This window comes from Triplophysa rosa, linkage group LG13 (assembly GCF_024868665.1).
Source record: "Triplophysa rosa linkage group LG13, Trosa_1v2, whole genome shotgun sequence".
Classification (NCBI taxonomy): Eukaryota; Metazoa; Chordata; class Actinopteri; order Cypriniformes; family Nemacheilidae; genus Triplophysa; species Triplophysa rosa.
The window spans coordinates 23733529-23748079 of record NC_079902.1 but is presented as its reverse complement, the minus strand read 5'-3'; the positions used below and the strand labels follow the sequence as shown (position 1 = coordinate 23748079).

General features: G+C 40.6%; 1 protein-coding gene across 1 annotated transcript in view; it reads left to right on the top strand.

Moving 5' to 3' along the window:
• The window catches only part of snx25 (sorting nexin 25), a 27366-nt gene that overhangs the window by 7301 nt on the left and 5514 nt on the right, over positions 1–14551 (top strand). The window contains exons 3-9 of the mRNA XM_057348926.1: positions 8671–8887; positions 9370–9542; positions 9676–9862; positions 12105–12175; positions 12642–12832; positions 13381–13512; positions 14166–14441. Of these exons, the coding sequence (XP_057204909.1) occupies positions 8671–8887; positions 9370–9542; positions 9676–9862; positions 12105–12175; positions 12642–12832; positions 13381–13512; positions 14166–14441 (1247 nt within the window). The remainder of the gene's footprint in view (positions 1–8670; positions 8888–9369; positions 9543–9675; positions 9863–12104; positions 12176–12641; positions 12833–13380; positions 13513–14165; positions 14442–14551) is intronic.

Genomic DNA, 14551 nt, shown 5'->3' with positions numbered 1-14551 from the left:
CAAATGCTCCCAAATATATTTTGAGGTCGCACAGGATAAATTTAGGGAGCATATGCAACTAAAATGGTCGCAATTTCGAGCCCATCACTCCATCATGCCAATTGCGTAAGGAAATTGTGTTCTTGAGACTTATCGGATCTCGTCACACCCCTACAATTTAACCATTGTGTTGCTTCAGTATAACCAGAGTTAACCATGGTGTTTGTAGTGGAACTGTGGTCATACAAATCTGCCAAAACATGGTTTCTACTCTTACACTATGATACAATCATGGTTGATTTCCTTAAGGGCTTTTAAATCCTACTATAGTAAATACTATAGTACACTACAGTATATATTACTGTAATATATAGTATGCTGCAGTTTACTTTGCTGTAATATACTATATTATTGTTTCATGTGGTCACACTCATCTCTTGCATGTCATTTTGTCAAAGCATAAGATGTTACTATGGCCTTAAAGTTTTCCTGTGGTCTACAGCAGCACTCTGTGCTCGACTGCCAGGTCTGAAGTAAGACACGCCCCCTCATTACCATATGGACACAGAAATGTAGAAATTAATAAATGTGAAAATAAATAAATGTGAAAATGTAAAAATTTTGAATTACATATTTATTAGCATAAATGCATAAAAGAAATACAAAAATGTACAAAAAAGAAATAAATGTTTAAATAAATAAATAATATACGTTTAAATATAAACTTTTTCATTATTTTTCGTTATTTTTAGAGAATTAATTTCTGTATTTATTTATTTATTTTCGCTTTTTCACATTTCTTCATGGATTTATTTTTTATTACATGGTGCTTTTTTATTTCCTGTAAAATGGCAGTTTAAAAAATACAAGTTTTGCGATGATTTTTTTTACCTCGTCGGGAGTTTTGCGCTTGCTTTTAAACATTACTATCACATCAATTGTGGGGAGCAAAAATCGTTATCACGATTAAAATACGATTAACTGTTCAGCCCTAAACAACAGTGTGTATTTTAAATCAATAAATAATATGCATTTAAATATAATTTTTTTCATTATTTTTCGTTATTTTTAGAAAATTAATTTCTGTATTTATTTATTTTAGCTTTTTTACATTTCTTCATGGATTTATTTTTGTATTTATTTATTTAATTTTAATTTTGGCAGGATTGGGCTTCCATATTTTTGCACCTTGACAGTTTCTGGTAAGTTTTTGCTGACAATGTGTGATCTTTCTTACATTCCTCTTTTCGTTCAAGAAGAAAGTGGTGTGGTTTTGGGGAGACGTGAGGGTGAGGAAAGGTTTGTTTATGATCTAAATCCAGCCCTCATGATATTTCACCTCTGACAGTCGTGAGATCTTTAGAAAATCTCAATACTTTAGATGCCAGGAGCAGAGATTAGAGATGTGGATCAGAAAGCATCATGGGTAAAATCCTGCATCAGTCCCAGAACATGCTTGAACACTGAGACCAAACTGAACGCCTTTGAGGTTTTCTCCATAACTTTCTGAGCTGTTTCTACAGTGACCTTTAACCGGCTGCTCACAGAGTGACTGTCTGACAACCTGAAAATGTCATTTTTAACAAATAAGTGCCTTTGTTTTCACATTTTTAAGTGTCTAAATTAGGGCTGCACGATTTACCGTATTTTAATCATGACAACAATTTGTGCTTCCCACAATTAATTGAGCATAATCGTTGTGATATTAATGTTTTAAAAGCAAGCACAAAACTCTCAATAAGGTCAGAAAATCATCGCTGTCGGAAAAGCTTAAACTCTCACTGCCACTTTACAGAAAATAAAAAAACAGTACATTTCGACACAGTATTTGTACTATTTTAATACTTTTTTACAAAACCCACAGACAAACATGAAGCAAGGTTTCATTCCGAAGGTCACAAAATGTTAATTTTTGGGGCAGAGTGTTTAGACGATAGCGTACTTTGAAATACGGTGTTGAAGAAGTTTAATGGCAGCAAATTAAAACGCATATTAATTGGCTGTAAAGTATATTAAACATGCTGAAGTGAAATTAAAAACAAATGTTCTGAACTGACAAGAATAACCGTGATTATTAATTTTCTTTAAAATTTTGAGCAAAATAATCGTGATTATCATTTTACATTTACATTTACGCATTTGGCAGACGCTTTTATCCAAAGCGACTTACAGTGCATGACACTATACATTTGTTTCTGAGTATGTGCAATCCCTGGGATCCGACCCATGACCTTGGCGTTGCTAGCACCACGCTCTAACCACTGAGCTACAGGAAAGCAGGTAAAGGGTGATTTCCCATAATCGTGCAGCCCTAGTCTAAAAGGTTTTGGGGTTGTTGTATGTCATGGAAATGAAAACAGGAACAGATGCTTTTCTTTTGTGCTGAGCTATTATAAACTCTTCATCTGTCCGCCTCACACGTGTTTAGTATGTTTGTGTCGTTCTTCTCATTGAAACTGTTGACCGCTCACCGTAATGAAGGTGGTTTCTGATTTCATGATAATGGAGACGCACACACAATACACACACAATACACACACACACACACACACACACACACACACACACACACACGATACACACGCACAATATACACGATACACACACACACACAATACACACGCGCACAATACGCACACACAAACGCACGCAATACACACGCGCACACAATACACACACACACACAATATACACAATACGCACGCACACAATATACACAATACACACGCGCACACAATACACATGCGCACAGTACACACGCACACACAATACACACGTGCACAATACACACGCGTACAATACGCACACACAAACGCACGCAATACACACGCGCACACAATACACACACACACACAATATACACAATACACACGCGCACACAATACACACGCGCACACAATACACACACACACACAATATACACAATACACACGCGCACACAATACACATGCACACAGTACACACGCACACACAATACACACACACACACACACACTCACACACAATATACACAATACACACGCACAATATACACAATACACACACACACACAATACACACGCGCACAATACGCACACACAAACGCACGCAATACACACGCGCACACAATACACACACACACAATATACACAATACGCACGCACACAATATACACAATATACACAATACACACGCGCACACAATACACATGCGCACAGTACACACGCACACACAATACACACGCGCACAATACACACGCGCACAATACGCACACACAAACGCACGCAATACACACGCGCACACAATACACACACACACACAATATACACAATATACACAATACACACGCGCACACAATACGCATGCGCACAGTACACACGCACACACAATACACACACACACACACACACACACAATATACACAATACACACGCACAATATACACAATACACACACACACACAATACACACGCGCACAATACGCACACACAAACGCACGCAATACACACGCGCACACAATACACACACACACACAATATACACAATATTCGCGCACACAATATACACAATACACACGCGCACACAATACACATGCGCACAGTACACACGCACACACAATACACACACACACACACACAATATACACAATACACACGCACAATATACACAATACACACGCGCACACAATACACACGCGCACAATACGCACACACATACGCACGCAATACACACGCGCACACAATATACACAATATGCACACACAATACATACAAAATACACACAATACACACGCACACAATACACACTCGCACAATACACATGCACACAATACACACGCGCACAATACGCACACACAAACGCACGCAATACACACACGCACACAATACACACACACACACAATACACACACGCACACAATATACACAATACACACACACGCACAATACACACGCGCACACACGCACGATACACATGCACACAATACACATGCACACACACGCACGATACACATGCACACAATACACACGCGCACACAATACACACGCATGCACGCACTCTCACAATACACACACACACAATACACACAATACACATGCACACAATACACACAATACACACGCACACAATACACACTCTCACAATACACACGCACACAATACACACAATACACACGCACACAATACACAATACACACAATACACACGCACACAATACACACGCACACAATACACACGCACACAATACACACAATACACACGCACACAATACACACGCACACAATACGCACGCACACAATACGCACGCACACAATACGCACGCACACAATACGCACGCACACAATACGCATGCACACAATACGCACGCACACATGCACACAATACACACGCATGCACGCACTCTCACAATACACACACACACAATACACACGCATGCACGCACTCTCACAATACACACACACACAATACGCACGCACACAATACACACGCACACAATACGCACGCACACAATACGCACGCACACACACACGCACACAATACACATGCACACAGTACACACACGCACACAATACACACACGCACGCACACACACACGATACACATGCACACAATACACACACACATGCACATATGCACACAATACACACGCACGATACACATGCACACAATACACACACACATGCGCACACAACACACGAGTGCACGCACTCTCACAATACACTCACACAATACACACATGCGCACAATAAGCACGCACACACACAGACACACACACACACACATACACACAATATACACGCACGCATGCGCACACACACACACACACACACACACACACACACAATACGCACACACACGCACAATACACATGAACACAATGCACACAGTTTATATTGATGGTTCTTTCCAGAGCTTTTTGTCTGATTTCTGCAGGCGTTCAGTATCTGTACAGTACTTTACATCAGCGAGATTAGATCACACAACCGCTGTGCAGTGAGCTGACAAACTTCATCATCCTGAAGCCGTTTGTTGTGAAGCTTTCTGAAATAACAGAACTGTAAAATCATCTTTCAGCTAGATTGCATCACAGATGGTGACGGGTGCAAATTTTCCTCTCTAAACTGGGTTCTATTGGCTGTTTCTAGTCACGTGACGTGAAACAGCTGCATGACAGATAATAACATGACCATGTAAGAGAAGTTCAGACTCATGAACAGGATATTGTTTGAATGAGTGTACGATTATAATAATGAGCTCGGCTCGCTCGTGACGGATTGATCCTCTTAGTGTTTGGTACACTAGAGACCCTGTTACCAACACAGACACAGATGAGCCATACTGGTCCCAGTAACAGAGGCTCATTCATACACACCACACGTGTCACACGCGCACACACACACCGTGATGTTGGATTGGCTTAAATGTGCGATGGTAATGCTGATGGTTGCAGAATCGATCAGAACCGACCTCAGATTTCCATCTCATCTGCCCCAGCAATACACCTGAACCATTAGCCGCTTAAGCACATTACTGACCCGGGATCAGGTTTTACAGACAGACTAAAGCACTTTTACATGACTCGCATAGATCAGTCTGATGAGCCAAACTGACTCCACACACGGTAGAGAATGAAGACGTGAGCGGATCAGGGTTACTTGTGTACTTTGTGTAGTATGTACTCTATAGTGCTTCATAATTCATTTGGGCATTCGATTGATAGAGAATATTGGCATAAGAGATGGCACAATATGAGAGTTTTACTTCACGGTTTTCATGATAACAAGATTGTCATGATGTCTGTTTGAGTGTTTTATATACATATATCTATAAAAAACTCAGCATTTAAAAGAAACCTGTTTTCATGCGTAATAAACCGGCTTCGCAGAAAACCGCGTTTACACGGAAGTTTGAGACATGCCGGGTTTCTCGCGTGCAGTGACGTCATCGTCGATAGTCTGTTTAGTAATAAAAAATGCAGCGGGAGAACGGTCAGAAGCTGTATTTTTATATCTCTTCTCATGTCCGCAGTACCTGAATATGCAACAATAGTTCTTCATTTTGACGTTTCTACATCAACTGCATGATTCTAAAGCGGACTTTTATTTTACTGTTACTTCCGTCTGGGACTTTAACTACTGCGCTTTCAGACATGCGCACATAAACACAACTGAGAGAAAAAAAGGCGTTTACATGCAGCGCGAAATCGGAGTAATGGGCAAAAACTACCTCTGCTGAGCACGTTTTGCTTACGCGGTTTATGAGTTTTCCCCGATGAAAGAAAACGCGTTTACATGACCTTACATTAATCGGAGTAACTTGTTACAAACAGATGGATACAAGAGGGCCATATAATTTTAAGTTAACCTAAATCTGTTTTATTTTTAAGTTCTGTGTATTTCATTTTTTTACTATACAGTAGAGGTATCCACATAAATGACTGTCGTGTACTATAGTGTTATTTGCCATAGTTAACCGCAGGAAAATTCCTAGATACTGTAGTGTTTTTGAACCTTACTATAGTATACTAGTGTTTACTACAGTTTATCAATTTACTACAAGGGTACTACAGTTTCCTTTAGCAAATACCACAGGAATGTTTCGTCTGAGTGTTCAAGTCAACGGGACTTTTATTTTGACGGGTCTTCGGGAAGACGCTTGAGTTTTAGTGCGTTTGACGATAGCTGCACTCAAACAGTGAAATTCTCTCAAAATAAACTCTCAGAGCAACTCTGGAGACGCAGACAAATCCTCGAGCATCATTTTATTTCAAGGTACTTGTCCAGTCGGGCGAGTAAAATTCTCTCTCGCTTGGCCACACAAAACACTGACCTGTCCGGGACAAGCGTTCATGTCGAGCCCTGTTTAAGATGCAGTCTCGTGTGTGATCAGTGTTTAGGAGAAAGCCGCGTGAGATGGTTTCTGTGGTTTATGAAGAGAAACAGAAGCTGACGCTCAGCACTTTTTATGAGGTCACGGAGGCTATAAATAGATGTGATTCACAGTCTGGAGGAGAAATGCCTGTGAGCGGAGATTTGGGAAGCTGATGCAGGATGTCTGCGTGACTGCAGGAATCAGACTGATGCTGTGATGATGTGCAGTGTGTTTGTCTGGCATCACGATCATGCCATCTGTCACCTGGAGGTCTGTGTGTGTGTTCATGTTTGTATATCCCGGTGGGGACCTAAACCTGAATACACACCAACACATGGGGACTCGTGTCACTGTGGGGACCAAAATTGAGGTCCTCATGGGCACAAAAGCTTATAAATTGTACAGAACAATATTTTTTACAAATCTAAAAATGCAAAATGTTTTCTATGATCTTTAGGTTTAGGGGTTGGGTTAGGAGATAAAATATTCTGTGTTTGTACAGTATAAAAAACATTACGCCTATGGACTGTCCCCGCGGAGATAGTAAACCAGACGTGTGTGTGTGTGTGTTGCTGTAGGTGTTGTCTGTAATGTATCTGGACATTGATGGGTTTTATGAGCTGTAATCTCAGTTTGAGGTCTCCATCTGTGTGACAGCGGTTAATGTTGCTCATAATAACAGATGCTCATATGTGTGGAACAATCTTGTCAACATCAGAGGTGCTGCACGACCGTGCGTCAAATGATCATCACGGTTACTTTACTCAACATTTTAATCATGATTAATAAACACGATTATTTTGTCAGTTCAGAACTTTGTTTTTTTTATTTCACTTCAGCATGTTTATTAGGCCGTTACTTTACAGCCAATGAATATGTCATAATCTTCTGCCGTTGAACTTCTTCAACAGAGTATTTCAAAGACCTTCGGAATAAAACCTTGCAACTCCATTTTTTATTTCTTGTTCTTTTGTTTATAAATCATTGGTCACCCTTCATGTTTGTCTGTGGGTTTTGTAAAAAAGTATAAAAATACTAGAAATGCAAAAATGTTGTGCTTTTTTATTTCCTGTATTTCCTGTTTCAAGTTTTGCGATGATTTTTTTGACCTCGTCAGGAGTTTTGCGCTTGCTTTTAAACATTACCATCACACCGATTATGCTCAGTTAATTGTGGGGAGCAAAAATCGTTATCACGATTAGAATACGATTAACCGTTCAGCCCTAAACAACAATGTGTATTTTAAATCAGTTGTTTTGTGATGTTGATATATTGAGTTATTATAGTTTTGATTTTAGTTTTATTCAGTTTTATTAATATTTTAAATTAGCTTTTATTTTTAGCTTTTTAGTTTTTGTGTTAATTGTAGTTAAAGTTTTGGCAATTTTGGTATATGCTTTTGTCATTTTATAATGTATTGGTTTATTTTTAATGTTGCTATATTAGATTAATTCATTTTTATTTTAGTTTTTGTTTATTATAATAATTAGTTCATCAGTTTATTTTTGAGGCAACATTTCAATTTTTCCTTGAGTTAAGTTTTTCCAAAAAATTTTAGGTCAATATTTGATTTGATTTCAATGAACAGGAACGTTTTGAAAGTTTTAGTTTTAGTAAACTAAAATAACCTTGCTGCAGTTACACAACTAAATACACGTCCTTCATCGTGATTGGTTGGATTTTGCTTTACATTTACACAAAATACCCTAAATAGTTGAAAATCTTGTCTATCATAATGTTTGACGTTTGGTCACGTGTGGATTGTGGGGTTGCCAGACTTCCTCCGTATGATGAGGTATTTCTGATCGGGAAGAATGAAGTCTCTCTCTCTCTGTCTCTTCAGTGTTTGACTACAGCTACAGGGACTACATTCTGTCGTGGTACGTCCCCTTGAGTCGAGATGAGGGCCAGCTGTATCAGATGTTGTCCGAGGACGTCTGGGAAATGACCAAACAGCTGCGAATGCGTCTGTCTGAGGTGGACGTTGTGAATTTAGTCTGTAACGACACGGTCAAGTCCCTCCACACACACTTCTGTGACCTCAAAACCGCTAACACCAGGTGAGACTCGTAACACACGTTTGTTAGCGACCCATTTTAAAGGAATATAATACACCCAGATTTCAACTCTCCACTTATTTCTTGAGGTGCATGCTGGGATGTTTTTGAAGCCGTAATGGAATATTTTATCTGACTCTTCTGAGTTTTATTTTCATTTAACTCATTTTTTATTTCCCTTTTTAATTTGTCTATATTCTGAGGTCATTTTTGTTTAAGTTTTATGAATCAACAAATCATGAAACAAATTGAGCGAATCATCATTTACAAAAAACGTGCATTTGTAAATGAACTGAAATGGGTTTTTAAAAATGATTCTGAAAAAAAAATGAGTGAATTCTGTTTATATGCTTGGATTCAGTTTCAATTCCACATTTTCCACATCACAGAAGTCAAAATCTTCCTCCACATCATCTCATCCTTTCTCTTTTTGTAATATTGTTCTCTTCATACGTCACGATTCGTCTTTCTCTTTGTTTCTGCAGACTAGAGGAGGTGCCGAGAGCATTTCCGCTTCATCCCTGTCTGCGCAGTCCTGACGATGAGCTGCGTTTTCTGCGCAGCTGCGCTCGTCTGCTCATGCTGCGCCTGCTGCCCGTGCGGGACGCCCGTTCTCGCAGTCTGCGACTTCTGCTGGTCGAAGTTGTTGCCACTAAAGGTGACACGGAAGTTCTCATTACACCTTAATACTTTGTGGTGGCTTGTGAATTGGTCGAAAAATATTTCCCTAATTTGTGCATTTGGTTTTGGTAAAAAGAGCATGTTCTCTCTCTCTCTGTGTGTGCGTTCAGTGTTGAAGCCGTTGGTGGACGCGTTGAGTGATCCCGACTACATTAACCGAATGCTGCTGGCTCAGTTAGAACACAGGGAGCAGTTGAACGAGCATCATAAGAAAGCGTACACGTATGCTCCGTCCTACGAGGAGTTCATCAAACTCATCAGCAGCAGCTCTGACGTGCAGTTTCTCAAACAGCTCAGGTACAAACATCCTTCTGGATCTATAATCACTTCCTGGCAGCTGGACTTGACAGTCATATAAATAGGTTATTGATTCATGTTATAGTGTGTGTGTGTGTGTGTGTGTGTGTGTGTGTGTGCGAGTGTGTGTGTGTGTGTGTGTGTGTGTGCGCGAGTGTGAGTGCAGGTGTGCGCGTGCGTGCAAGAGTGTGCATGTGTGTGTGCGTGCGAGTGTGTATGTGTTTGTGTGTTATTGCGTGCGTGTGTATGTGTGTGTGTGTGTTATTGCGTGCGTGTGTGTATGTGTGTTTGTGTGAGTAAGCGAGTGCGTGCGAGAGTGTGTGCGTGAGCGAGTGTAGGTGCGTGAGTGTGTGCGTGTTAGTGCGTGTGTGCATGTGTGTTTGTGTGAGTAAGCGAGTGTGTGTGTGTGTGTGTGTGTGTGTTTAAAAGCAGGAGTTAGTGGATGACTCACTGGAGCATCTCGCCACATCCCAACCTATTTATGTCCGGACAGAAATAGTTGCACTGAAAGCCATTTCTCTTTCAGTCTGTCAGGAGATTTAACAGGTGAACTGAAGTCTACACTGTCATTAATTCAGATGTTGTTGTTGTTGTCTGCGGGTGAGAAGGGGAATTTGTCATTTGAGGTTTGTTGTGGATGTGTATTATCTGTGACTCATGAGACGGTGGCATTTCAACTCTCAGACAAACTTTCCGGCTGTATTGATCGTAGCTAGAAAGGATGGAGATGGATCGGCCGGCGTCTGACGCGAGCGTTCTGACCCCAATTTGCGAAGAAATAACTGAAGAACCATCGCTTAGAGGAGAAATCTGTCTTCCTCTCGTCGCTCTGGGATGAAAGACAAAACACCCGTGCAAAAAGACACGTTCTCAGTATTTGTCCTTTTAGCTTTTCTGAGGAACACATGAAACAAACAGCTGAAGGAAAATCTGCTCTGGATAAGAAAGCTTTATTGATCACTTTAACAACAAACAGACACTGGTTATCTCTCAGTTTTACTATTCTGACCTCTTTGTTTCCATGACAACTTGTGTTTAGTTCTGAATCTGATGTCCACCAAGAGTCGAACAGTCTTTGTTTGATGGCTGAATAAAAGAGAACGAGAGCAGGAAAAGACCGCTCATTGTGTGGAGGAAAATGAGCATCCGTCTCATTTCACACCAGGAGGAGACGTGGGGTCGGGTGATGAGACTGTTGCTAGGTGACGCAGGTAAACACTGCGGTGGAGACGGCGATGAGATGAAAGGAGAAACGGTTGGGTTTTGTCTCATTATTTTGAAGAGGGAGATGAAGCTGATTTCTAAATAAAGATGTATGCCGGTTGAGTCTGTGGATGAGACCTCTGACAACAAACATTCATTTGTGTTCCGCTCTTGCTTCATGTCGTTTTTGAAGGATTTCCTTCATATCGTCCCGACACACCAGACATCATTTCACTCTCGTCCTCACTTACAGTGTTCTCAAACGTTTGAAATGGAACGTTCATGAAGTATTTCTGCCGTTCCTCTGTCTGGCTCGGTTTCATTGAGAACAGAAAGTGTGTCGTGAATGTTCATCCTTTCGTTCGATCACAGGATCCGTTTCATTCATTTGCTGAGAATATTGTTCCTCTGAGAAATTCCTCCATGAGAAAGCGTGAATATGTGAATCGTCTCATTTTTTCAACTACTGAGCTTGAGACCGAGCTTTTTCAAAGTTGTACATTTCTATGTAAGCACCATTTTGATCTTTATGCTAAAAATATAAACACGTTTGCTTCAACTTTACTTTAAATACTTAAGTAGATTTCATATAAAAAGTACTTTGGATACTTAAGTACAATGTTTATCTGTTACTTGAAGACTTTTGCGCGAGTCATATTCTAAAAGCTTACTTTCACTTCTACCAAAGTAATTTTCTGGCGAGATATTTGTACTTTTACTCAGGTATTGATGTGAGGTGCTTTATACGTCACTGATGATTGCACATATACTCAGATATCATGTATCGTATAATGCAATGTAAGTCGCTTTGGATTAAAGCTTCTGCCAAATGCATGTATGTAATGTGAAAAGCAAACATTATCATCTTAAATATGACGTGGTGGATGGCTGTCGGTTTGAACCTGAAGGCGGATGAGGAGGTCAACTTGAATCATCTCTGGGATGACGAGAGCGGGATCCGGGGGAAAGCTCTTCAGGGATTTTCTCCATCGTGACTCTGATGTTTGTTTGTTTGTTTGTTTGTTTGTTTTGTCTGCAGGTATCAGATAGTTGTGGAGATCATTCAGGCCACGACCATCAGCAGTATTCCTCAGTTAAAGAGACAGAAAGGTAAGAAGACGTCACTTCATATCTGCGCTGGTGATGTATTATCATCATCAGCTCGTGGTTTTGTGTCGGGCGATTCTCAGATATCTAGAGTGAGGTCAGACTTTCAGAAAGCAACACTTCGTCTCTATATTGAACATTTCGTTGAAACACTTCCGAGTTGTTGAATTATAAAGCTGGTTTTGTCGTCAATATCTTTCTCTGTGTTCATCAGAACAAAGACATTTATACAGATCTGGAACAACTGGAAGGCGAGTCAATGATGACAGAATTGTTATTTTTGGGTGAAGTGTCCCTTTAATGTTGTGTATAAACAGTGTGTTCAGACTCACTGTCCTGTCAAGACTGTTTGAGAGTTTGTGTGACTGTAACACCGATCAAACGGGAGGAAGTAAACCTGTTGCGTGTCATCTGACGTCACAATGCTAAATCTTTCCTCAGATGTGTTTCTCTCTCTCTCTGTCTTTAGACAGTAAAGGTAAAGAGGCGGCCGCGCTGAAAGCAGACCTGTTACGTGCCAGAAACATGAAGCGTTATATAAACCAGCTGACGGTGGCTAAGAAACAGTGCGAGAAACGCATTCGACTCCTCGGGGGTCCAAACTACGAGCAGCAGGAGGACGGAGGTCAGGATGATGGGGACGGGCCACAGAGCCAACGGGTACAAACTACACTCCCAGCGTTCATTTGTATGAGTGTGTGTGCGTTTAACCTCATATAAACTCCTGATGGGAGTGACCTCTCAGTTCGTCGTGTGACCTGCTGTAGCTTTAGGCTGTTGTGATTCACACCGTTGAGTTTTACAGCGTGTTGGGTTGTTACAGGACACATCTGCCGCTCATTCACCAAACACAGAACTAAACCTCACGCTTCATTAAAGATGATGAGATTCAGTGTTTCTTCCCCAATCCACTCGGACCGTTTATAGACATTGAGAGAAGGAAGCCATTCCTTCAGAGGTCATGAATGTAATATTCTCTCCACACTTAGATGGAAGCAAGGAACTAAATCATAAATCCTTAATCAGTTATAGTCATTAAATGCTTATTTACGTCTTGTCATCTCTGTTTGAATTGAATATTTATATTATATGTATTTCTATTTACATGTGAAGTCAAATGATGTCAAGGTGATGTTTCCTGGTCAATGATATTGATTGGTATGATTGTAAAATGTCCGTTGAGAATTAGTGTGTTTGTGTTCTCACAGATACTTCAGTTTGAAGAGATCATGTCAACCTCAGTGTATCGTGAACACTTCCGTGTTTATATGGAGCGCGTGGATAAGAGAGCTCTCATAAGCTTCTGGGAGCTGGTGGAGATGCTGAAGAACGCCAACAAGGTCAGAAACCAACTTCACCTGAACACCTGAAACCATCAGAAGCAAATCTCCACAATGAAACCACATCATCTGACTGTTCACACAACAAAAACACAACACTGTCATTCTCGACATGACAAAATGATATCAACCCCGTGTAAACTGCAAAAATGCACATTTGTGAAATGATGGGGGTACCTGACAATTTGACATCAAAGTGACATCACCAACTACTGACGTTTGTGGAACCAAAAATGGTTCTTCTATGGCATCACTGTGAAGAACATGTTAAGCGCCTTTATTTTGAAGAGTGAAGTCGTATTTTCACTTTTTATTTAGTGATGAACAAAGAAGCATTGAGTCAAAGAACCCATTTTATGATCTGAAAACCCTTTTTTTGCCACAATGAACCTTTTGTGAAACAGAAGGTTCTTCAGATGTTAAAGGTTCTTTATGGAAGCATGAAGCACCTTTATTTGAAGAGTGTGTGTTGTTGTGTGTGTGTGAATGTTTTAAGTGTTTAATACGTTGTTGTTGTGTGAATGTACCCTGACGTGTGTGATCTGTGTTCGTTTAGCCTTCAAGTCTAACATTTGGTTCAAAATGTTGTTAAGAAGCCTCTCTGGTATCTTGATTCTTGTCTCCCATGTCTCATGTTGTGTGTTTGTGTGTAGAATGAAGTGGCACAGCTGGTGGGAGAGATCTATCAGAACTTCTTTGTGGAGAGCAGAGAGATCCCGGTGGAGAAAGCTCTTTATAAAGAGATCCAGCAGACGCTGGTGGGAAACAAGGGGACAGACGTGTTCCTCAGGATCCAGGGAGATGTTTACGAGACCATGAAAGAGAGATATTACCCATCATTCCTGGTGAGCGACCTGTACGAGAAACTCATCAAACGAGAGGAGCAGAGGAGCAGCTCACAGTCCAGCAGTGAAGAGAGAGACGAGACCGTGAGTTTATCAAAGTCTCTCACTCTCTCTCTCTCTCTCTCTCTCTCTCTCTCTCTCTCTCTCTCTCTCTCTCTCTCTCTCTCTCTCTCTCTCTCTCTCTCTCTCTCTCT